This window comes from Fulmarus glacialis, unplaced genomic scaffold, assembly GCF_000690835.1.
Source record: "Fulmarus glacialis isolate BGI_N327 unplaced genomic scaffold, ASM69083v1 scaffold11713, whole genome shotgun sequence".
In the NCBI taxonomy this organism is placed as follows: domain Eukaryota; kingdom Metazoa; phylum Chordata; class Aves; order Procellariiformes; family Procellariidae; genus Fulmarus; species Fulmarus glacialis.
Window position 1 is genome coordinate 7657 of NW_009201068.1, and position 26703 is coordinate 34359.

The 26703-nt window shown below is 45.1% G+C and overlaps 1 protein-coding gene across 1 annotated transcript in view; it reads right to left on the bottom strand.

Moving 5' to 3' along the window:
- Positions 1 to 7457: 7457 nt before the first annotated feature.
- Positions 7458 to 26703, bottom strand: part of EXD3 (exonuclease 3'-5' domain containing 3) — a gene marked incomplete at its 3' end in the record, with an annotated part of 64704 nt that continues 45458 nt past the window's right edge. The window contains exons 11-18 of the mRNA XM_009573809.1: positions 22535 to 22673; positions 21964 to 22177; positions 21144 to 21253; positions 19966 to 20176; positions 18674 to 18840; positions 16094 to 16264; positions 9320 to 9373; positions 7458 to 7589 (exon numbers count right to left, since the gene is read on the bottom strand). Coding sequence (XP_009572104.1) covers positions 7458 to 7589; positions 9320 to 9373; positions 16094 to 16264; positions 18674 to 18840; positions 19966 to 20176; positions 21144 to 21253; positions 21964 to 22177; positions 22535 to 22673 — 1198 coding nt within the window. The remainder of the gene's footprint in view (positions 7590 to 9319; positions 9374 to 16093; positions 16265 to 18673; positions 18841 to 19965; positions 20177 to 21143; positions 21254 to 21963; positions 22178 to 22534; positions 22674 to 26703) is intronic.

The following is a 26703-nucleotide window of genomic DNA, read 5'->3' on the forward strand; positions in this document are numbered from 1 at the left end:
TGCTTGTGCTGTTTCCACTGGCTAAAACCAGCATTTTTCCAGCTAGTGTTGCCCTCCAGGAAAAAACACACATTCATACCTTTCTTGCATTTAGCACAGGAGAACAAAACTGGTTCCCAGGAACAAGGATGACTTCCTCAAAAGAAAACATTTGCTGTCAGCTGAGGTTTGACCTCTAATGGCTAATTTGGCATCATCATTTTGAGCACTGTAATACATAACACCGTGAAAAATTACCAGCTTTTTCCCCTCCTGAAGTTTAATATTTGCCTGCAGCTTTGCAAGTGAAAATAAGAGAAAGGAAATAAATACACAAACCGAAACCTCGGGTACAGTCACATACGTCCACAAAAAGAACCTAAAGACAAAGATCTGTAAAGGAAATTTCACTGGAAATCAAGCTTTTGCAGACACTGAGAAAGAAAGTCTGCAACATGAGACCGTCTTCCTTGAAGAAACACAGCTGATCTGCTGCATTCCTGTATCTGACTTCCACTGGTCTGTGTAAAACATAAACTTCACGCTAACCCTATGAAAACAGTCAACACGCTAGAGAGACAACAGTCTGCTCCGAGCTGGTGAAAGGGGGAAAAAAAGTCTCAGGCTGTCATTCTTCCCTTGCTGTGACCTTCATGCTCCACTGAATTTCTGAAGATACTGAAATCTTGGCAGGGAAGTGTACAGTCTGTGGGAACCAGGCAACACTGTCCGGGCTCGCTGGTGAGAATTAGGCCCGGTCTAGCCCTTTTTTTGGGGGGCTCTGGGCTTTACATGGACACAGTGCAGTGCTAAGCAAGCTACAAGCTGGGAATTTTACAGGATTGGTGCTGTATGCACTCGTGTATCGCATGGTGGAGCCAGTACGGACTGCATGCTGCCCACCCTCCTGCCCCGCACCTGCGGGTTGGGGCTCGCTCAGCTCCCGCTGGGATCTCCACCCGGATGAGGCACGTTGCTTCGGTGTGCCCCCATGTCCCTGCACGTAATGGTGACCACTCGCTATGAGCTCTCACTATGGTTTATTAAGCCTTAGAGATCAGCAAATAAAAATCTCAACTGGAGACTCGAAAGGAGCACAATTTGCCACGACAAATTATCACAAACCCTGAGCTATTTAACGACCGTCGTCAAATGAAAAGAGCTACATCCCTCTGAATGAAACGCTGCTGCGCCAGGGCTAGGTGCATTCACGACTGAATGCTCACATTCAGACAGTCCTGGGACAAGTACCTTTTGAGGTCAATTCGCTCCCTCAACAATGTCTGCAGAGGCAGAATAATACCAGCTGTGCTTCCTGGCCAGAGTCTCAGCAGCACAAGTTGCAGATTACATCTAAATTGCCAAGCCCAGGATAAACAAAAAGATTAAGAGGGCCTTACCCTTTGTGTTGAACAATCGCACTCTGAAGCAAGAAATCACAGCCTACGTAGTGGGTAGGCACAGGGCTGAGTTTTCGGTTTGGGTTAAGGGCTGGTGAGGAGCAAGCAGCTAACTCACACATCTGGGGAAACCACAGATGCTGTTAATCACAGGTTTTCCTGACCTGTAGGCGCTGACAAATTGCATCCTATGGATGAACCTTTTATTAAACCACAGAGAGTTTCAAAATGATATTCTCTTTCTCAGCATTCCCAAGCTGACAAAATCCAGCGCACATGACCCTTCTTAATTCTTCATTTAGATGGTGACACGGCCCTTTCCAAAGAGGTTTCAGGGCTGAAAGGAAGTAAATAGGGACATGATGTTACGTCAGTGGAAGGCATCTCAAAAGCTGAAACGTGGGCTCCGAGAACTGACATTTTCGAAATTCTTTGATGATCGCCTCAGTCCCATTTCAGTTGCAGATGCTTTTTGTCCTAAGCAACTCCTGAGACAAATCCCTCACTGTCTGCTGGGGCAGAAACATTTTACAAAATACGCAGCCTTTAAATTCTACTGGTTTTTCGCTGCGCATGGGGAAGGACAACTGGTACATTTAAAAGAATAAAATGTCTGTTGCTCAGGCTAGGAAAGGTGACCACAAAACAAAATTGCCCTGGTCCCACTTCCATGACACGCTAGAGCAGGGAGATAGCTGCTCGGCTCACAAGTTAGTGAGAAAGATGATGTCTGGCAGTTCTCATCATCATCTGGACCGACAGAGCAACCCACATAAAAGGAACAAAAAAGCCTGCTGATCAGATTGGTGTGACAGAGGCTCATGAGAGACATGCACATTTTCAACCTAAACGACAGCTTGAGGGATCTATATTACTAATTATCGACTAATATTGCCAGAGTTCCCAGGCTGGCTTCAAAGGTTCTCGCAAAGTGCCCCAAGCACAGGGTTTTTCATCTAATCATAAGGCCTTTTTCTTTGTCCCTGCTAAATGGATTGCTCCATACTGGGCTCCCTCTGCGTAAATCAGCTTGCACATGATGAGCTTCGCAGCAATGAAATTCGTTACCTTAACCACAAAAAACCAGAAACATTTGCTGCAACTGTTAGAGCACTTTTGCACCTAATTTCAAAAAAAATGGTGGTTTCCTCTCTTCCTCCCCCCCTCCTCCCCGCCTACTCCTAATCCCATGCTAACACCTTTCTAAAAGGCTGGGGTGAGCAGCTTTGAAACTGAAAGAGCAGGGAAGGGGGGAAAAAAAAAAGATACCAGATCTCCAGACAATGAAATAAAGCAGCTATCTCTCACATCCTGCAGCGCTCAGGCTGAGGTCATAAGTTAAACAGGACACCAGAATAGGTGATGTAATTTGCTTATTTAGGATCAGAGCATTCAGTAAAGTGAAAGAGACAACGAATTTGCAGATAATCCTATAATAAATGCAGGGTTGTTCAGTTGCAGAAACTGCAGCTGGAGCCTGAGATTTTTTTTTTCCATGCACATTTATTTTTGCAGGGGATATAATTGCAATCATTTTTCCTTGCAGGAAAGCCTTGAAACCTCACCTGGGATCAGCCTCCCACTGCGTTAGGTATTGCTCAAACAGGGTCCCTGCCCCAGACAGCTTAAAGGCTAAAGGGTCAAGTCAAATAGAGGGTGGGAAAGGAAAGAGAGGCCCAAGGGAGGCAAGGAGGTGGCACAGCCACACCGCAGGACCCAGGTCCCCCAGCCCACTCCCTCCCTTGTACAAGAGCAAAGCTTCGGACTCAAAATTGAGCTGAGCAGCAGTTTCAAGTAAAGCACAACTCAGCTTTTCTGAAGACAGACAGGCCCTCCTGGCTCCAAATCTGTCTGCAGAGCCTCAAACCAGCAAGGATTTTACAGCAGAGTTATAAACCTTTAACGACAAGGGTCTTCTATAACAGGAGTAATTTATCGTCAATCCCATACAACACTGAACATAGTTTTCCCTTCAAACCGTCGTGACAAACACTTGTGATATAAAGATTTAAAGCTAACAACTTGCACTGTTTATCTCCTCAGTTTATCACCATTCAAACCGTAATTTCACCCTGTCAGTGCTGCACAGAGCGGCATTACTGACAAACAAAGGCTGCCAGCCCCTTTCCTGAATTTATCTTCTTCGACACAAGTGTTTTTTCACTGACAAGAAGTCAGCTAGGCCAGACACCATACCTTAGCCAAAGGAAGCAAAATGTCCTGGCTACCTCGAGCTCACCGAGAAAGAGAGCAGTAAATGAAGAGGCATTGCACACCCTGCCAGGTCAGTAGATGCAGTCTACACCTGCTTCAGATGGATCTTCAATGAGACGGCGCAGAAAAGCAAGATGGAAAAAGACAAAGTCAGCCATCCAGGTAATATCTGCCAAATCATGTCCATTTTCAAGTGTTTCTTTACAAGACTGGAATGGAGTTCATGTCCTCCTGCTGTCCTACCAGGCCATAAGCGAATGTCAAAGCAGGCAGGCATGCCCCATCCACGGACACCACGTCTGAGCGAGGGTGGCTGCGGCACCAGGATGGGTCGGAGATAACCTCTTCCTTGAATGGACAGACCTGTGAGAGAAGCCAAATTTCAACCCCCCTATAAAACGACCTAGCTGTCAGATGTTCGTATTCGTAACTGTAGCCATCCATTAGGTCACCTTCTTTAGCAGGATTTGGTTTTTTCTTTCTTAAATGCAAGCTCTGTGTTAGAACTTCCTCCAAGTTGTCAAGAGCAGAGGATCACTGATCTTCCAGTCAAGCCAGTTTGGTAGCTGATCCTAAGGCTGCTCACAACAGCCCCTGACAACTCCACAAAGATCCTCCTGACTAGTGTCAGGGATCAATGTGCTGAATTTATCACGTAAGAACACCTTCCAGCATGCATTTCACATCACCCCTTTCTGAAGGTGCTACGTTTGGATATCTGAAAAGAAGAAAAGCTGTATACAAGATATTCAAATGTGTGCAGAGGTGACAGACAAAAGACATTTGCATTTCAAATAGAGGGAATGGGTTTATTTCAAAGATTTTAAGGCTAGGAAATGTACGGGGAAGGTTTACATGTCACCAGAAGACAGAATTCATCTTATTTTCACTCAGCCCCCCTAAAATGTTCCTCACTGAAGGCAACACCAGGCCTGGCTAAAGCTTCCCCATGACCATCACAGAGTCCTTAAGATGCAGCACTTGAGAGACATATACAATGGCAAGATCATACTTGGAAGGCCATAACCGATGCAGCCAGCAGCAGTCTCTATTTCTGGAGCCTTTAACCAGAGCAACCAAGTCGAATCCCAGCACAACTGAAAGCAGAAATGCTGAGAAGCCCATGGGTGAAATTCTCTGTGCGCTTGCTGCTCTAAGTCAGACAGAGGTAACCGGCATTTGCCATTGTTTTAACAGAAAAAGGCAGTATTTTGGCAGGGTTACAAAGCAAGCCCATTCTTTATATCTGCGAAAGAGAGACTGTCCATCCCTGCTGAGGGAGCTGACAGAGGAAACATATTTTACAGCAATCTTGGGTACAACATTGAATTGGTACCTATTTTTACCATGTGCTCTGCACTACACGCATTAATTGTTACAGCAACAATATTTGCTGACATATTGACTCAAATCATTTACAGAATACAAGCCCAAGAGACAAAACAAGCCCTTGCTCCACGAGACAGGGAGAGTCAGGCAGGATGCCACATTGCTTCCTGTGACACACAGAAGATGCTTATCTACAATGGATGATCGCAGCCGATAACCCATCTCCAGCGCTCTGGCAAGCACAACACGGCTCTCCTTCGCTGCCGGGCTCCATTCAGACACCGTCCGGCTGAGCTCCACGAAGGCGAGGAAGGAGAGTGGCCCGGGTTACGAATGAGTAACCTTCTGCCGAGCGCGTACGCAGCAGCACTTGGGTGCTTCTGGAGGCCCCAGCTTGCATGCCATCAGCGCTCCCCTGCTACAGGGACAGCCGAAACCCTCGGCCACTCATTAGCAATACACATTTCTGCAAGGAGGTGACAGACCTCAAAGCAGTTTGCAAGCCCTGAGGTCTGTAACCAGGTTAAAGACCGGGACAGGCAGTATGGAACGCACCGCTCAGCAATTTAAGGATCTAGCTTCATCCTAATTAACCCAATTAGGTTTGCAGAGAATCAGGACATTTTAGAAAGAACTTACAAAATGAAGTGCTGAGGTCTCTGTTGGCCACAGTGGCCCCAGCGCACCCTCTTATAAGCAGAAATTTGCCATTTTTCACGTGGGCAGTCAATACTCTGCAGTTACGCAGCATGATCCTTCTCAACCTGCTGCCCACCGCTCTCCCCCTCGCACACAGACCTGCTGAGAGCTGCAGTGCCGAGCACCCTGCGTAACCGGCTGGGCGTCTGCTGGACATGTGCAGTTACAAGCACTTGGATTCTCCTCGAAAGCCACAGCAACGTATTAGCGAAACTTGCACAGTCTGTAGAGGACAGCTGAACAAAATCAGCTCCAAAATGCCAAAGCCTTAAATGTAGGTAAATATATGATTCAGAACACAGAGCAGTTTGACAAATAATAGCATCTTCCCATGCCTAGCGGTATAAAACATGCAGCTGTTCCACCACCACAATTTACAGGGAAGGCATTTCTCCTGGAAGTAAGAGAACACTTAGTATATATTCCTAGCCAGATTGATTACCCCTATTTATAGTGTAAACTAAGACAGCACGTACTAAAAAGCCATATAGTTAAACAGTTCCAGACTCCAGATCATGGGCAAGGGGTCAGTTTTATATCGTATGCTGCACAGTCTTCTGCATTTATTACAGATATCACAGGGTTTTCTGCAGCATGTTTTTTTGTGTGTGCTTATTCTTGGGATATTTCAACAACCATCAGGAAGAACACTACTATTTTATGGGATCTCAGGGAATTGGACAATCCACAAGGTTTTTTAAAGTTTTTTTTTAAAATAGCAAAGAAGCCAGCGTGCCACTATATAACAACTGCAATCTATTCTCGGAAAAATAAAACCACAAGACTGAACGCACTATCTTAAATACATACATTTATCCTGAAGTAAGCTCAACCCATATTATGTCGATCCAATCTGCATGGTGTTATGTCATTCTTCTCTTACAGACAACCTGCACAGCTGGACAACTCTTATTTTCTCTGTAAATTACAGATACAGTTTCAACAACCGACATGAGATATAAGCAGAAGTCTAGAAAATGCTCTCTAGTGTGTTTGCCCAGAAGTCACTGCTATTCCTACAACACTTGTGCAGTTCCACCAGGCCAGGAGACCCCGCGAGCTCGACCACAAGGCACTGAGCCAGACTTCACTGAAGTGTTCAGCTGGCTTGTTTATTCCTAAGAGAAAGCTCCTTTTCTAGCCAGATTTGCAGTTTCTTCTTTTTCTTTCTTTAAACACTGATAAGATGAGAGATGTTGAAGTTGCAAGTTGGTTTATATTACAGTTTTTGAAGGGATAGGTTTCAGCGTGTTACTGTAACAAATACAAGAATGAAATTGGAAGAGATGGAGATTTGAGCTAACACAATTAAAATTTCTTCTTAACAACAATCCACAGATATCCAGTGCCAAACACAATCTGGAGTCATCAACTAGCATGGACATGAATTAACCTAATAGTTTCTGAAAAAAAAATACAGTCCTAAAAAAAATCCTCCTATTAAAGTAATTAAGTGTTATCAGAATCACAGAGCCATAATTAAACATGGTTTATAATTAAAACAGCATGTGTCCTAGACGGAGAACACAGCAACAGAGACTATAACCGTGATAGTCAATGCCAAAACACATGCCAAGTACCAAAAATCAGAAAAACAGCAGAGTTTCTAGCAAAGCTGCAGATGCAGTGCCTCTGTTCTTCTGACTTATTCATCAACACTTCTGATGGATGTTAGCACACTCAGAACTCCTCACAGCTTTGCAAGATGTTGCCAAAATTCAAGCAGAAATCTTGGGAACCAAGTAGAAGACGCTGAGTGCAAGACCTGAAGCAGCGCCTGCTGTGCACGAAACGGCGAGCGAGCATGAACTTTAATTCAAACAAGCCTTGTCCTACCTGGCAGCGGCTGAAGATATCCGCCAGGGATACTTGAACGTTGAAGTGCTTCAGAACCTGCAGGGCCTGTTCTTTTGCCTTTTCTGAGCAGTTTACAGAGAAACACCTTCCCTCTGCTACCTGGGACTGCAGCTTCAAAAGACAAGTCATAAACCAAAAAGACAATAAATGAGGCACTCCATGCATCATGATCCGTGGGTTTTTTCCTAATACACTTGGTTTGGTTTTAATTACAAATAACATTTGGAATTAGTATGTGTTTACAGTCTAAATCTTGATCTAACAAGCACAATTGGTAATTTAACACTTAGCCGCTGCTGCAATAGCTCTGAGACTAGTGAAGCACTGCAGCATGTTATATATATATGAAACATGATTGCCCAAGTTCCCTTCAAATTATAATTTGGTGGTGTGGTGCTGACAAGGGTAGCAAGAGGAAACTGAATTTAATCACAGCTTTCACATGAAACCTGGCCAGATCACACACAGTATGCAAAAGCACAATGATGGAGATGACGTCCAATGACAGTTTTACCACTTCAACCCCTCTAGTTTAACACCGTTTCACCTGGAGTTCACTGATGGCCAATGAATTTGAAGTGGTTGATGTGGACAGTCCCTCGATGTTTGTTCCACGTTTAGCAGAGAAGTTTGTATCTGGGAACAAGCACTGGGAAGTTCCAGACACATCTTTATGAACATGATGAGTACTCACAGCGAGGTGGGATCAGCTATATGCAAACACAGGAGTCTAGCAGAGCCATCCTGTCCTCGCATAGGGCATACAAAGGCAAAGGAACAAAGGGAACCAGAGATTTCTCAGGACAGTATCATACATTGGGAAGCAGTTATTCTCCTTTTGCAATTCCTACACAGTACTTTGAAGTTAAAGCTTTGCCAAATAAGATTATGCTGGATGCTGAATTACCTATTACATCAACTGTAGGCTCAAGGAACCATGGTCTGGATAAGGAACCTGTAGCATGGCACGGCTGCACTTGCCCCACAGTGTCTCATCATGGGGGGAGTTTTCTTCAATGCTCAGCTATTATGTAGGAAATTAGCAACCTACATTCTGCAAATACTCCAACTAGCTACTTGAGTAGTTGGGAGCTTTTATATTGATAGTTTGTGACAAAGAAGTCCTGCACTCTGGCTCGTGTGTGTAATCCAAATAGTTTCACTCTTCCAAATGAATTTTTGGGCAGTAACAAAGTGCAAAAGACCTGCAGCAGGCATCATAACATTGCAACCACTGACTTGACAGGTTCAGTATATTCCCACCAACACTCCATTTTGAAGTGTGTCTCACAAAGGGCTCTGAACATCTGGTGCTGAGAGTAAGGTTGGGTTTTGCTTTGATTTTTTTGTGTATCTATAGGAACACAAAACCTCTACAGCTTTCACCGGGACCCATGCTTGGTGGCTTCCATTCTCTCCCTTCCAAGCCTGAAGAAACGTCTTTAAGTGTTGAAACTATGTCAGTGTGGAGCCAGTCAGTAAACAAGAATCTTTGTGATAAAAAGCACAGGAATTGAGCTGCCTTTCACCTGCCAGTGAGGCCAAACAGAAACACTTTGTTCTGGATTGCTTGGCTTGTTTTCCACCCCCCGCCCCCGATGGAGAGCAATCGCTCTCCCTACTGATGCAGTACTGAGTATAAAAAAAAAGTCACCCTCAGCTTTGGTCATTCAGAACAGCAAACCTCTAAGGACCCTTAATGTAGTTTTTAGTGCAGAAAACATGAAAAAGCCAAGTCAGCTGTTGCATTCACATCTGACTTTTCCTTTTCTCTACACTGCACATCCCAGGCCACGCAACGATACAATGCCAAAAAAATGCCAGAAGCTCTGAACACTTACAGTCTGATATGGGAGTCCAGAGGTTAAAATGACTCTTCCTTCCTGTCGGGCAATCTGGAAAAAACAGTAAAAATCATAATGAACATGGGCTGAAGTTACACTGGATTCAAGCTTTCCTTTCAGTCAAAGCAGAGAGAGCATGAACTGGCGGTATCGAGTCTTTCTCTCCAGTGTCGACATACACTAGGCCAAGAGTATCTGGGTCTGGTTCAACAATACGCTCTTGACAGTAATAGCAGCTCAAGGTATCGCTCGCTCACTACATGTCCCCTCCTTGCCAATACCCGTCTTGCCTCACATGTGCTGGAACAAGCTACTTGTGCATCTGCACTGCAGATGGCCCAGGGAACCGATCCACCTTGAAATAATCCTATCAAAAACCTTTCTATCTTTTTTTTTTTCCTTAACCCAGACTATTTCTATTTCCCCAGTCTGGTTCACAAAGAAGCAAGCAGTTCTTCTCGCACAGCAATGCAAAAATAACCTAAGCAGGTAATTCCAGCAAAAAAAGGTACCATTAAATGTGTCTGCAAACTTCATAGACATTAACAAAACGATGCTCACTCCACTCCTTAAAGATAAGACAGTGTTATTCTCCTAGCAGCCCAAGAGCAGACATACAGAAATTGTGCACCCTTTCCAGGCTACAAAGAACATCTCCATTAGAGTTTATCACCTCCTGACTTGCAATCCTGCGCTTTTATCAGAGGTCTTGTCCTTCAAGGGAAAGGTCTGCGCTGAATTATCAAGGGACTCATTACCCGCACTTCCGACCTTCGCAAGAGAGTAAGAGACACTTTCAAATGGTTTGGTGCCAAAAGGACATACTAAATCTGGAACTGCAATTCTTCACAAGGATGAAAGTGTGACTGATCTTCGTACGATTAAATGACATCCCTCCCTCCCACCCCTTCACCCCCTCCTGTAGGAGGGAAATAGTTTCATGGCCGTAGCGATAGAAGGATTCCCATGTGAACCAGCACTTCAGCTCTGCTAGTGCTGACAAGAGATTGGCACTTCGAGGTAGGCACGAGGTTATTTCTCTTCTCTGGCTTGGGTTCTGCTGGAAGCCCTCGTATTTTTCACTGTTTCCAGATGCGTGTCACGGAGGTCTCTCTTCTGGATCAGAGTTTCAGAAGCTCTCTCTGGATCACTCTTTAACCCTGGCAGGAGGACACATTTGGGATCAGAGTCCTCCTGCACTTCCCAGACAGTCTGACACCACCAAGCACTGCCAGGGAACACCGAAAAAAACAAACCAAGATTTTTCAACTCTGTCTTGGATAGCTATTCTCTTGAGACCCACTGGACCTATGGCAACATGAAACAAGGGGGAGAAGGTTCTGAAGGCACAAACTCCCCGTGCAGTCAAGTAAGCAACCATTTTTCTCCTATCTTGACCTTTCAGGTAGCTGCTTTCCTCCCTTTTTTGTGAAGTCACTCTTTGGCTGCCAGTTCTGCACTGAGAAAGCGATTGGCAACAACTTCTAAAGCATCTTCCTACAGGCAAAATTACTGGATTTCTACCAAAATCAATCCTCTCTCTGAATAAAGGAAAAAAATTCTCCAGGAACAGGAACCTTGAAGTGGCAGCAGAGACACCCTGTGCTGCATGCAATCCTACTACACGCAGTTTGGGTTACTGACCAGCCCTGCCAACAAACCACCCTCGTAGCACATTAGTGAGAGAAGTCCAGTAAGGCAACAGCAAAAGTTCGCCATAGTGATTTGCCGACAGGGGAAAAGAGATGTGAAATTCCTTCAGACCCATGTGTGCTTCAGGGTAAGTCTGAGGATTTCACAGCTGGAACACTCCATTCTGACTTCCTGCATCCAGGGTTAATTAGTTCAAGCTTGATAAATCCCCTTATCTAAATGGCTCTGCAGAGACAGGCAAAGAACATCAAATAAAAAGGAGAAAAGCAATAACTCTTCCAGCATGTTTTTCTGCCTCTGGAACAACGACTGGGAGAAGCACGCAGAGCCAGAAAAGCCATGTGATAGCACACATCTGACTGAAACCATGGAGGATATGTGCTGGAGAAAAGGGCACAATTCCTTCTTTTCCTCTAAAGAAATAACCAAAGGCAGCGCTGGGACCATCCGGGAGATGTATGCTCAGAGATGCAAATAAAAGGAGAAGAACCATCAGAGTAGTGTGTTGGGGTGGGTGTCAGGGACTTGTGCTCCATCCCAAGTGCTGCAGAGAGGGCATTGGCCTCAGTTTCACAATCTATTAAAAAGATAATATCAACTTCCTCTGGAAAAGGCTTAGACCTTCTGGACAGAAAGCACTCCCTAATAACTTGGTATTCTTATTTAGCCCTTAACGTGCCTGTCTGTTCAGCCAAATTTCATCTCGAGGAGATGAATGAACTCAAATGAATTACTGCCAGAGAGACCTGGAAGGGCAACGACTGATGAGAGAGGGCAGAGAGAGACCCTATGTTTCGAAGCCAGCACCAGCAGCAGAATCATTTGTAACAACCTAAAGGATCTTGAATGAAGGCCAAAGAAGGTTTCAAGAAACAGCACAAGGCTGTAGATTTGTAATTTAAAATTTAAAATTTGCCAAGCATGACACATCTTGCGCAACGCTGCATGTCTTTGAAGAGGCAAACTGCAGTGCTCCTTTTGCAAGGCAGCACTCCAGGAAAAGCTGTGACCCCCCCCTTGCAGTGGCAGAGGTGAAGCAGTGATCCTGCGCCTTGGCCAGTAAGGGCCCAGTTCAGACAAAAAGGGAGCGGACAGAAAGCATCTGCTCCAGGATGTGTGCTGGACAAGCCCCCAGACAAGGATTTATTAGAGAAGTGGATCACAAACCTCCATCCAACCCTGAAGGCCCCTACCTGTTATCTCAGACTCTTTTAAAATAGACAGTAAACCAAGAACTTAATAGCTATGAACACACTCAGCCCAGTCCTGCAGTGCACTTGCGGTACTGCTGGTATTTCAACCCTAGACTTCTCTTCAGCATTCCTGAAAACCATAAATTGTACAGCGTTATTGTGATGATTTCATAACGTGGCCTTAAGTACCAGACCAAAACCATCGACCCAATTCTGTTTCTTAAGGTAGACCTATTTGTATCAAGGTCTCCAATGAAAGACATTCTCCTCCTGCTGACCAAACATCAAAAGCAAAGTCTTGATCTTAAAAGGCAGAACGGTTCTTCATCTGTCCTCTGTGAATTTACTCCGCAGACTGGCGGGGAGGTAAAAAGACTAGCAAACCTGAAGAATGAGGTTTACATCAAAAATATGGAAAAAGACATTCAAAGCTGAGACAAGATCAGAGATTAGATTCCCCCATTCCATGAAGCTCTGCTCACTGCAGTATTAGAAGTCCCCTTTGTGTTCCATGGCTCCAAACCAGTCCAGGGCAATTTAGATCCAGGTTCACATTGCTCTAACTGGCTCCTGAGATCCATCCAAGCCTGGCCCTCCTCTCCGACTCACCAGTTCACCTGGAGTTTTGGGGGAGTAGGTGTAACCTTGCAAAGGAACCTTCTACACCACTGAAGCTGCAAGAAGCCAGTTCTACCAGCCTTCTGGATATTATCACACTTCAAAAAGATACCAGGTTTGCCTTAGCCTGCAAATTATTCTTAGAGATGAGGATGATTTTGAAGACCAAGAGCACAGTCCATTAAAAAAATAAAACAAACCATCCCGCAACTCAACTCAAAGGGCTTTGAGATTTCACCAAGTCTCTTCTTAGAAATTAGCAACGTAAGAGACTACTAAAATTTTCTTACAAGCTTCTGCTTCACTCCTGAAGGACAACATTGCAAGATCTGCTGTAGTCACTTCAGACTGGTGGGTGATCCTTTAAGGTTAGTATGAGAAGCATCCCACTGCTCTACCTGAGTCTGCAAAATTGCAGAGAAAAGAGTAACACTCACTGAAACTTTCCCACCTCCTTCTAATTATCCCAAGGCCCAAAAGACAGGTTTAAGATTCTCTGCAGAGAGAAGTTTGCAGAAGACAAGCTGGAAGACCTGGCTAGAAATACAACAGGCATAGGACATGATTTAAGAAAAGAAAAATGTATTAACTGGAAATAACGTGTTGCTTATAGAAATAAGTGCAAATGCAAAGGCTGGCTTACCTCAGTAATAGCAGCTGCACACACAGAAGGATGCTGCATAAGAGAGAGCGAATCTCCACATTATTTACCAGATGGAGTCATTCTTTACCTTGGGATGGAGTCAGAAGCCCCTGGTGGGGGCTGGAATGGCTGGATGCATACAGCCCTTCTCAAGAGCGGCCTCCCTATTTTGCCATACAGCAGGGAGCCAGGCTTGGGCCAGCCTGGACCACTATCCAAAGCCCTCCAGAAGGGCCTCCTCCCAAGGTGCAGGACCGGAGCAGTGCTGCCAGGCAAGGACACGTTTCAGGGAAAGCACATGGTGAATCCCCCCGGCTCTCAATTGTCCAGCACATCTGGTACGAATTTCATCCCCCAGCTGCATACCTGCTTTGCCAAACACTTGCGTGCATTGCGCTACAGCAGCTAGGATATGAACGGTAAAAATATCACATGACATGATAAAAATATTACTGCCACCTAACAGAATGAGAAGACTTGGAAAATGACACAGAACCCGTACCTGGACACAAAGCTGCTCTTCCCAGAGAGGCTGGTGCTCATGAACAGAGGCTAAAACGTTTTTATAAGGATGGACTGTGAGCTCTTTGCCTTCAACGTGAGGACAGATTTAACCACAGAAATTTTCAGTATGAATTTCTATTATTTTTCCATTTTTAAAGTGTTTTCCATTTTCCGTTCTCTGTGTCTGTGCTTACGACAGATAACTTTTAATCAGTCACTTCTCCAGTCAAGTCCTAATTAAATGGCACCATTAAATACACAGAATGCAAACCAGTGTCATCTCACAACAGCTAAATATGGGCAAACAGGGGAATGCACTGGCTCGTGGTATTAGAGGTCCTGCTCTCACGGGCTGGCAGATCTGAGATTGCAGATCTGGCATGATAAACTTGCCATGACAACTGTTGTCCAAGATAAAACATTTAGCCAATAATAGCAGCACAACACGAAGCAGTACACAGGATACAGACTTCAAGTTTAGCCTGGGAATGGGGTTTCTCAAACCAATTACTGCTGCACGCATTGGTCTAAAAGAAAAAAAAAAAAAAATCCATAGCTGCCCAACCTACAAAGTTCTCAGGCTTGTAAGTTTAATCTCAAATAATAGAGGGTGAAAGACAAGATCCATCTGCCTACCAATACTTGAAGTCACTTTAACAAGCAATAGGAATGAGAACAATAAGAAGCAAATGCCAGGTGATTCAGGAGTTCTTGGCACAAGGAGATGTGTAGCATGACTGATAAATCATTTTAGTGAAATGACTTTAATGAAGAACAAACACTAACTCTGTACACACTTATGTGTTCCTGGTGACACTAGTTTGAGACTCTGTTGGGACAACACCCAAACTGTCTATCTTGTATTCAGTGACCAGGATCCAAACCCTTCTCCTGGCCTTTACAATAACACAAGTTTTTGGGCGTAGGGGTGGTCAACATTCAACTTTTATTAAATCAGGACTAGCCAGATATAAAGTAGGGTGGGAGGAGTCTATTTTTATCTTTGATTATCCAAGCACAGATCAAAGGCTTTGCAATACAGTAACACTCCAAGGGCTTTTGATAGTGAAAGGATGTTTGTCCGGTCACCATAGAGAAAGCAATGTAAAACATCCTGTCCATAGCACGATAAGGTATCAGGATGAGAAGCGGAGACGGGGCTCTGGGGGGAGGCAGTGAGAACTAGTTTGTTTAAATGACTTGTGCAAGTTTGGCAGAGATGAGATATTAATTATTTCTGCAGAAGTTAGAGCCTGCCCAGGATTCAGGCCAAGCAGACATCTGAAGAGGAAACATCCTGTGCACCAGGCCGGGTGATCAGTGCACATTTGATAGCAACACACTGTGTGGGCTGGATATCTCCATTTCTGGCATAGTAGAAGTATGTCTGAAATGAAGAAGCATGTGTCTCTCCTCTGAAAGGCAGAGGGTCAAAATTGTTATGGGAATCCAGACCAATGTTCGTTGTCCCCATCTATGTTAGAGACTCTTCCTTTCCCAAACATTTCACTGCAAGTTGTGGCTGATCACCTTCGAGTCCTCTCACAAGGTGGTAGCCAGCTAGGACATTATATGGCAATTCATTATGGAAATTTTTCCTTTCATATTGAACAGCCATCTTTTGATTATGGTTCTGTTCAATTGACCCAGGCACAAGGCAGGCAAATACCTTCCCTGTAAGCCCAAACTGGAGTCCATTAGAAACCGAAGTGAATTCTGGGTTCCTTTCTCTGATTTTTGTCTTGTTGCAAATCTACCACCACCTCCCCATCAAAGACACTTGAGACTGCAGGTCATATCTTTACACTCTACTTGTGTTCTTCTAATGACTTGAAACATCCCAGCTGTCAACGACACAAACATACAGACACAAATAAGGTGTGAGATCACAGCACTCTCTGCTCACCTCCCATCTCCTGGAAACGGAGAACCAAGCTCACACACTACTGCAGGGACTAGCTGATACCAGCTGCCATGTGACACAGCTTCTCGGACTGAACCAGAGAACTGGGTCTCAGCACGGGCACAGAGGAAGCATGCGCTGGGCAGCTCCTGTTCGGCGCGAGTGACTAACCAGTGCAGTTATTCAGTAAGCAGCAGGCACTCCCCAAGGAGCGCAGATGGGAGCTATAAACACACACACATACACACGTGACTAACCTCAGCAGCTTTCCTGTGGTCATCCTCATTCTCCAGCATCCGGACATCTACACCAAGGCAGCGAAGATAGCGCCCGAGGCCTTGCAGCATGTTATCGCAGACCACACTGAACTCCTTTGGGGAGATGGCAGCAGAGCGACACGAAGTCTCCTTTTTGGATCCCTTGCATTGCTACAGAAAGGCAAGAGATCCGTAAGCAGCAGAAGAGAAGGCTGATTTCCAGCACATTTGTGTTTTGCCTCCCTGCATTCACCTGCCATGGCAAATCCAACTGTCCCCTACCACTTGTATTACAATTTCCCCCACGCTCTGCAACACCTCTAGTTCCTCCTTCATGTCCTTTCTACATCGCCCACCTACCGCTTGGGCAGGAGGCAGCGCACGATGGGGCTAATTCTGAATTAGCCATTCACTCACTGGCCAGCTGGCCACCCAAACCGGGGATCTGCAGCCCTTCCCCGGAGAAATGCCAGCCTGGCCTTCTACGCTCTATACACAGACATTCATTTTCATGAATTCACAGAAACACATCTCCAAGACTGCTATTCCCCTATCGAATTAGACTGCAATTAATACACATGTGCCAGAGTTATGATTTGGGAAGGGGATCTGTCAGACAGAGGGAGAAACAGGTAGACAAAGCAACCACATCAGCTTTGTTATCTTCGGAATTTTAAAAATAGGCAGTGCCTGAATTCTGTTTATTTTATTTCAAATGTCTGCTGCCGGGGGAGTTCCTGCAGTTGGAGACTTTGTCGTTGGAAGGCTCCCAGAAGTACAATAGCTACATTCAAGGAGAAGGGAAGTTATTAAGGAACCTCCAATGTTCAGCTTTGCCTCCAGGAACTTGAATCAGCTGGGATGACTGAAGGACACAGCCACCATTTATGCAGGCCTACACTGTCTTTGGAACCAGAGAGTTACTGCAGCATTGCAGAGTAGCTCTGCAGGAGTTGACTCAGGCCTGGAAATGCTGTGGCACCACGCAGATACGCCTGGGCTGACCACGTGAACTAGCTCAGATCTGAGAGCTCAATCTCTGTGATGCTGCACCTCCCAGAAGCTGGTACGTGCACTCAAAGCTCTGGAGCACTGGGTAGACTGGACTGTCACTGGCTCCTGCAAGGACCTTGGCGGCTGCAGCTGTGCCCTGAGACATCAGAGTGCTGTGATAACGGATCAAGCTGGGCCTTCGATGTTGAGGTAGCTGGAAGACACTAACCCTGTGCTGCTGCTTCTGTTCAAACAGATGTAAAGGAGCAGCAGCTGGCTCTTAGCTAGTGTTTACTCAATGGCCAGCAATGTCATATGTAGCTTTTTTCTCATGTTTCATGCCAGCAGACAGCAAAAAGCTTGTAAAGGAGAATAGTGTCATTAGCCCCACTTCAGAGAGTGGACTAGGAAACACTGGGAAAGAGAGCTTGGAGTCATGCAGAATGCAGAGTCAGGAGAAGTCTGCTTTTTTGAATCCCAGTCCAGATTTTACCAACTACCTCTCTGTTAATGAATCTGACTGTACAGAACACAAAGATGACCCATGAGTTCACAAGGTAATTCAAGCCTGAAGTACTTACTTTTCCCATTTCTGCAGCAGTCAAATCTGTTGTAACATACAATATTCCCATGAACACAGAGTGCTTAGGAAACTACTGAACAGCTTGTGTTTTACTGCCTAAGACTAATAGGATACTGTACATTTACAGTCACTTGATAAAGAGGATCCTGAAAAGGTGGCTATAATCAATAGCATCTCAGTCCAACCATGGAAGGTAGTATTGACTTCAGGAGCTAAACATACATTTGGGACTACTCAGAAGGATACACAGCCACAGCGAGTCTTCTCAGTTAATAAACAAAACTGTTTTTCTGCTGATGTTTTCATAGGTGCATAAACAACCGGATGGTTGCATTTTAAAAGTAAAACTTTATGACTGAGAGAGAGGGACCAGTCACGTTCCAAGATATTTGAGCAGAGTGATGCAGCTCCAAGTTATGGCCAGTGGAGTTTTAAGGCTCTGTCACAACATACATTGCAGCGGGAGGCCAGTCATGCAGCATGCATATGGCAGGGAGTCAGAGACAAGCCATCAGCAGAAAGACTTTTTTGATCGATTGTTTTTAACTTTGCAGACTTCAACTCCAGACACAATAAAGGAGGCATTCCCAATGTGAAATCAAAGTGTAGAAGCTCAGTTAAAAGAAAAAGTAAGGAAGTCAGTTTTGAAACCTCATTGATGCAACACCTAGGCCACAGAATTCAAACCCACACCACTGAGGAAATGTGGAAGAAACATTTCTACCAGCGAGGTTAGCTGGGTTCTGCCACACAGATCTGCACCAACATTTTGCGAAGACAAATGAACCTAAAATTGCAGGGAAAGCTGAACGAAGGCACGCAAAGGAGAAAGCACATCTTACCAGTAAAGGGGAGGAGCGAAGAAGACGTTTGCTGCAATAGTCCTGAGAACAGACTACAAACAGGCATGCCATGCATAGCTAATAGTATGACTGAGAGACAAGGCAACATATGATTTGCAGGGGTCTTGAGCAACATTCAGCTCTTTGAAGATGTTTACAAACCTGTCCAGAAGGTGACGGTACTTCTTGTTTATTCAGCTGCTTCTTTGCCCTGGGTTTTGTGCTTGGTTTTCCCACCAGACTCCCAGTCAGGTCTGAACTCAGACCAAAGCTTGCTGGATCCTTACAGAGTTTCTCATAGATCTCCAGCAAACAGTATGCATCTGAAGCTGAAAAAAATGGAATATGAGACTCAGCTGATTTCATTCAAAAGTAAAACAGAGGCTTTCCTGATGCAAGAAAGAGCCCTCACCTTTGTAAATGCCACTGAATGCAAACAACCTGTGAAGCTCCAGCTTACTAACGTTGTACCCTGCTCTCTTTTACTGATTCAGTGAGCATCATAACCTAACACACGATCACAAAGAGCCAAGGCAGAGGAGCTCAAAAAACGACAGGCCCTCTGCTGTCTCTGACTCTAATGTAATGCAAATTGTAGTGCGCCTGTTCAATCCACCATGTAAGATAGCTTCAGCCAACCCATTTTACTCTCCTTTGTTACTGAGCAGCGGCTTGCCCACGGTTTATTACCGCATCTCAGCTATGGGAAGGTAACTTCCCCATTAGATGTAGTATCTTAAAAAGTAATAAGCGAGTTGTTTGCGATCACCTGCCCACACGCACTGCCATGTGGCCTCTGTTCCTTGCAACGGGAACTGTCTAAGTCTCCAAGCCAGTTTTACAAGTCCTGGTGATTAACTTTTGTGGGAACTGTGTCAGCTTCAAGGATAGTTGAATTTTACAAAGAACTAGTTCGCTTCAGTAGACTGTCCTTTGATGCCTCAGGAAAAGATTTAGTCCCAGACTTCTGACTCTGGGGTAATCAGTAATAAATTCCACTCGTCCCTCCACAGTACCGATTCTGTGCTGCAGTTTCTGACACCACGTCTACCCATTTTTAACCCTGCTCTAACAAGCACTTCACTATGACAAATGAACATAGCACTTGTTTCGCAGAAAGGCTGTGAAATGAGGCAGAAGGAAGTGGACTTTCTTCCTTTCTGTTACTGAGAGGAGTTTCCACTGAAGTGATGTTTCATCAGACAAAATCTGCAAAGCACAGGAATTCTTTCATAAGGGAAATAATGAATCACTGGACAGTTTAAACTTCACCCATTAAAGCCATGTCCGCAAAAGGACAAACATAATATGTGCTGGTTTCTCTGAACAGGAACTAATCTGCAAAGCCATGTTCTTCGTTTGCTACTTAACAATTTTCCTGGTGACAGAGAACAGACAAACACAGCCTGTAAGGGACAATCTGTAGCACCTTGCCACAGAGTCAGTGACCAGACCTGCATAGAGGATCTGTTCCTCCCGGAGAGGCCGTTTCTCCCAGTTAGACAGCTGTTCTGTTTTATCTAGAGGTTTTCCCAGCACATGTTGCACCAAGAGGCTGAGACCTTTCTCCGGCTGCCTGAACCCTCTATCCTCGTAGCTCTGCTCTGGGGACAGTACATCGACCTTCCAGCCGCCCTTCTTCCAGTCAATGGAGCTCTTCTGCAGCTGACGGAAAGAAGAAGATGTAAAACACACGGTTATAAAACAACTTTTACAACACCTCCTGTTCCAGTGGGTGGGGCCATGCAGCAACCCTATCATTTTTATCTGTTGCCTGGCATATTGAATCCGTTGTCTCAGACAAGGGCTGGGATGGCATTAGATGTATACGGCGTCTGGTTATTTGTTTAACAAACACACTTGCTCAAAAGAAGTCTGTTTCATAGCCAGGGAAGGAAAAAAAGTGCATTGTCGTACAGCATTGCATCAGAGCAGTGGGGCTGTGACTGTGACTTCTCAGAGGTTTGCAGGGTGCTCAGCACCTTTCTCCTCCTGCAGCACTTCCCAGGTTAAGCTATCAGTCCCAAAGATCTGGGTTCACCCCAACCCACAGCCTTAAACACACTCTGTAAAATTTACCCACTAAAATGGTTGTCCTTAACATTTCTGCAGACTGCTAAAAACTCCTGTGTGCAAACCCAGAGACAGCTGTATTTCAGCTGAACAGAAATTCCTGTGCTGAATCCACCAGCAGCCCTTCTATGAATGAATTCTCTACAAATCATTAACTCCATAATATCTGCTTCAATACTGCAATTCTTGGAATATCAGAATTTCTACAAGAATTTACTCTTACCAAGTTCAAGTATGACTTGTGCTCAGAAGCTTTGTCCTAGCTGAATGGAGCTATGTCTCCATTTCAATTGCTTTTTCATAGCTTTTATAAAGTCTATGAAAAAAGTTATTAGTATATCAAGCTCTAACTTTTTAGTTGATGAAAACTAAATGCTTCTGTCTTTCTTTACAGAATCACATTATCCTCGAAACCACAAGTGGAAAAGGCCTATTTACTCATGTAGCCATCTCCCTGCCAATACAGGACACAAAACCACAATGCTGTGAATTCTTGACAGTTATCTATGAACACACGCAGGAGACACAATTTTCCATATCTTCATGTGTTCATCCTTACTTGTTTGTCTACTGTGAGTAAGTCCACTACACCTTGCGCTTGCTTATCCATGTCCTTCAAAGCAGACCATGTGGCTGCAAGACTGCTAAGGTCTCCAGACATCCCATAACCTGAGGAAAGAAAAGCCCAAATCACACAGATAGGAAAACCTCAAATCATGGCTAATGCACTGCAGCTTTTTCTAGTTCAGAGTCAAAATGCTGACAATATATGTATAAACATATGGTGGAAGGACTGTTCAGATAGAGAACAAGGCAGACTCCCATCTCTCCTGTTCCTAAGAGATACTCTTGCAAATCAAGATTGGGAGAGAAGAGGTGGATGAAAAATGCTGAGTTTAAAATCAACTTATTTAAAATCTGGTAGGTCAGTTATGAATTTGCCCTTGAACTCCGGGTTTAACAACTCCTGCCAAAAGCCTCCAAGCAGAATCCAAAACCAGGTATGGTAAGCCGGAGAGCTCAGCACAGAGGCTTTGGGACAGGGCCAGCAAATCCAGAAAGCTCTGGATGGCAGACTTCCCTAGACCACTGAAGGTTGGGTGCAAATTGGGCTTTAGTATGGAACTAAGACAATCCCAAGTCCGAGCAGGGAGGCTAAATCAGAAATCTTGGGTCTGACCTGAAACGAAGACATTTCTGTCATTCCCAGTTACACTGGTCACTCTGCTTCCTGGCATGGCAGTATCTGAATACCCAGGGCTACAAAAGCTGGTTCCGTGATAAGCGGATTTAGAGAGTGACAACCCCAAAGAGGATCTAAGAATTACACAAAATAAGCTGTGTAAAGACCCGAGGCAGGGAGAAGAGACACATGTTACCTAGTTTAGTGATGGCTGCATCTGAATAGAGCATCTGGATGAAATGGGGAAGCTTCTCCTTCTCACTCTCCGTCTCAGCTTGCTCCAGGAGCCGTGGCAAATCAAGCAGGAACACCTCATCCTTCAGAGCAATTTGAAGGAGGGAGACACGGGGCTTCCCGACCATGCCAAACGAAGGCCTCCACTCCATGTCAATGCCAACAACCTGCCCAGGCTGCAACATGGACAAAAGCCTTCTTTACTTAGAGACTGTCTACGCTTGAAAGTAGCCTGGACAGTCCCTGTCCAGAACACAAGCATTTCTTTTCCAGCAACTGCATCTCTTTGCTAGTGTGCAAACTGCTACAGAGACAAGTAACTTTCACAGCACACCTCAGTTACCCCCCGGAACCTTTCCTGCCACAGTAATTCCCAACGCGTTCCCCAAATCAGACAAGCCTAAAGGAAGCAGCTGTTCTTGACTCGGGGAGGGAGACATTTGATGGCAGTGGCCCACATACAACCCTGCGTACCAGCCTGCTGGAGTTTCTGCTCCTTGACGCTGCAAAGTAAGTACCAGAGTAACACTCACCCGCAGCACCTTTTCCCAGCACCGCAGTGTCTCTTCCCACGTCTGCAGGAAGTGAATATTTGCCCGTGGAATAGGAAGCTGGTAACAGTCCTTCCTCTTACTCTCTTCATAATTATCTGCTTTTGCGGCCTCTTCTACCCTGCACAGAATCAGATGCAACAGCTTTAAGTCATACAATGAGAGAAAATCCTGGACTGGAGGAACATCAGGAAGTCTTAAGCCCCCTATTTCACCCTGACCTTCTATTTCCCCATGCCACTCAACTCTTTATCTTACCCTTACCCTCTCTTTCCTCACTCTCCCTGTAATCTCAGCCTCTTCCGTCTTGAGTCATCCTCTCTTTTTATTCCTTTAAGTCATGCAATGAGAGAAAATCCTGGACTGGAGGAAGTCTTAAGCCCCCTATTTCACCCTGACCTTCTATTTCCCCATGCCACTCAACTCTTTATCTTACCCTTACCCTCTCTTTCCTCACTCTCCCTGTAATCTCAGCCTCTTCCGTCTTGAGTCATCCTCTCTTTTTATTCCTATCACAGAAATGGCACTGTATCCGAGACCTCACCACGCACATGCACTGTACCCACTGCAGAGAACACCCAAACCAAAACACTTGCTGGAGTCAGAGTCCCAAGCCCTGTCCTCAATGCTCAGCTCTCTTTCCCAGAACTGATGCAACTTGGATGACAAAGTTGGGCAGCTGTTTCCACATTCAGAGACAACACATTTTAGATTTACTGCTTTTTGCCCTTGAGGTTAACATGGAAGTCTGCTAGCTCCCACGGTATAATACTTAACAGAGAGGTCAGCTCTAACCAGCGCTGTGTCAAAACAGGAGCTTCACACTTCCCCACAGCATAAACTGGCTTAGAAAGAGACTCTCAGACTGCTCCACACTAAGATCACTACCAGCTGGGAACGGGTGAACCTGCCTCATCCTTTTATAGCGCAATCGCTTGGGAAGGCTTCACGGAGCTCCCTGATGCTATCCAGCTTCTTCTCCTCCATCCCATTCCCTGTAAAACGTCCACATAGGTTGCACAAGAACATTTGCCCTACATTGCACAGGGATGAAATGAGAGAAGTTCAGAAACAAAGTTTCAAAACCTTCTATACTTAGGGGAAGACAGCCAGCTGAACCCACAGACCGAGTACCTTGCTTGTGCTACTCCCTCCATTTGGGTTTCAGATGGCACCACACGGAGAAATTCAGTATCTGTGTATTAATACCCTGGGAATGTTGGAAGATGCCTGCAGAAATGAGCTAACTGATTTCCTACAACAGGATCTTACACAGCACATTTCTTTTCAAAATGCAGCAGAGTCTCTTGAAATGGCCTTGTAACTGGAAGGTCAGCATATTGCGGTGGTGTCTCAGCCAGATGATGCAATCAGAAGACAGAAACTAATAAAAAATATCCAGCTATTTTGGACATATCACAAATTTCTGGATAGTCTATTTCCCATAGAGACTTGAAATGGTTTATTATTTGAGAAACTATTTACTAACCTTATGTTTAGGGGACTGTGTGACTAATTTTGTAGCATAGCAGCTTTCACTGTACAAACACTCTTTTCCATGGGTTTGTGTGCATGGGGAAGTCAATATTTGTGTAAAATATTTAATGAAGGTGTGCAGTCTCAGGTCTCCAGGAATATTCTCACCTGCAGAGTTCAGGAGCTGCATGTGGTGTGACCAGTGGCAGAGATGATGTCATTTATATGCTGGTACCACCTTGCTCTCTACAGTGTGAACACCCTCTCTGGGAACCTGCTGCTTTGTTAGCTCAATAAATAAGGCAGGCAGACTGTTTTATTAGGTTCCATGGCTCTGCTGATTTTATAGCAGCTACTGCAGCAGGTATCATGACTGGATGAGTAAACTGGGGCACGAAGGGTTTTACTCATCTGTCACAACTCCTCATGAACAGCACAGCACATCTTAATCGGCATGCCTTCACTCCACCCGTACACGACACAGGATTCCCAGAGCAGAGAGATGTAGTGATGCTTTTTATCTTTCTAGATGCACCGAGTCTGTGGCTAAGTCACACTCCTGTTAACCGCCCCATTGTATTTTGAGGGATTACGCCTCATGCAAAAACCTTCTGGCTCCCAACTGGCAGCTGGTGCAGCTTCAGGAGGCAGGAGGAGGGCAGCTCCAGCAATGCATCAGAGCTAAGCAGAAGCATGTTCTAGACAGACAAGAGTTTCCTGTGCTCCAAGAAAGCCATGTACCATATGGAGAAGTGGGCCTTTGCAGACGGTGTTTCGAGGGTGATTACATCTGTGTCTTATTTCCTGAGGTTACATGGGCCCTGAACATGAACCAGTGCAGATCTGCACTAGGAGAAAGATCAGATCTTTCTCATGAAGCTCAGCACATGAACTGTTCGAGGCCATCTGTGAGACCCTCCCAAAATCATCAGCATTTAAAAAATAATAATACACTGTGTTCTCATTCACCTTCTACGTAATTCAAGTTAGTCCAATCTATGCTCCAAAAATACGATTTTTAGTTACAAAAGCTGCAGTTTTTGCATAAACACCACTTCCAGGAGATGGAAATTTGCTGTAATGTTGAAGACAACAAACCTGATGATAAACCTGTTGGAGCAGGTAACCTCACTCAGTCTCAGGCTTGGTCTTCTTAAAATGGTGTCCTTACCCCCTAGTAAGGTGTCGGCATTAACCAGGCAGCCAGTGACAGGTCCTAACTGTTAGCTGGAGTTCGTAATTCTGACATATGACACCAGTAGGAAAGTCCTGCATTAAGAACATAAGGTAAGCACCCAAATCATCTGCATAGAGCTGCACGTTTTGCAGTAACAGGAGACAGCCCCAGACTACGTGAGATAGCAGATGAGCATGGGCGTGCAGACTCGTGCAACAGCCATGCCAAGAGGGACCCTGCCTCTGCTTCTCACACCAAGAGCACGGCGCTGAAAGCGTCCAACTTGCTACCCAGGGAGCAGCGATCATCAACTTTCTGCTGGCTTTATTCCTCCCCAAACAGGCAATGTACGATGTCATCATCAACTCCTCCTGGACACACAGTCCATTTCAAATCAGATTCATTTCAAATCATATTACAGGCTTCAAGGGCTATGTTTGCAGGATGCTAAAGATACGGGCTATCAGCTTGCACAAAGTTGTAAATAGTTACCTTTTGGGAGCGGTCAAGATTTTCCCACAAACTTTCCTCTAATCTCACCTGGCTTCTGAACTAGAAACACCAATCTCCATGCTAAAAAAACCCCCAACACATTTCACCAGTGAGGGTAAGAGGAAGACATCAGGCAAGTGGTGCCAAGTCCAGTCAAGCACAACACCCTGGAATAAGGTGACTGATGTGTACAACAATGGAAGAGTCCTAAGGAACCCAAAAATTATCACTGCTTCCTCCCCTCTGTTTTTGACAAAAGCCTTGAATCTACCTGGAAACACATGATTGCTCCTCAAATGACAGCAAGGCTTTGAGCTAAGCTGACTCCAACCACACAGCCCAGAGCTCTCCTGCATTTGCATTGAGCATTCAGGGATAAGTCCTCTTGTGTGCACAGAATCCAATTAGATGAATTCCTGCACATGAATGAGCGCAGAAAATGCTGCTTGATTGTAGCAGGCCAGCAAGATGACTGCGTAATTACTCTGAACCCAAGGACTGTGGTAGCCTGCAGCCTTGCAGGAGTTCGGCTCACGAACACGCGTGGGCACAGAGGCTACTGGGCTATGTGTTGATGGGACCACCAGCCAGACCTCATCCATCCTGCGGTTCCAGATCTCCTGTGCAGTCCTGGGTGAGATCCTAACAGGACCATCATCTGCAAGCTCTGCAGTTCCTCAAGACTTGCCGTAGCCTGCATATATGCAGGCCTTTCTGCAGGACAAAAAAAGGTTTAAAAAAAGGTGCCAAACACAGCTACCTCTGAATAACCTGCTTAAACATCTTGTGGACAGTCACTGAAGCACGGCAGATACACCATCACTCATGTGAGTATACAAGTGAATTACTGGGGCTCAGCAAATCATTTGTATTGAGTCGTTTTTTCAAATACAGCCTTTCTTCCTCCATGCAGCATAGCTGAGCAACTGCCTGGGATATTGTTGCATAAAGAGGATGATCTTGGGCCATTTTCTCAAAGAGACACAGCACAGAATACCCAGAACCA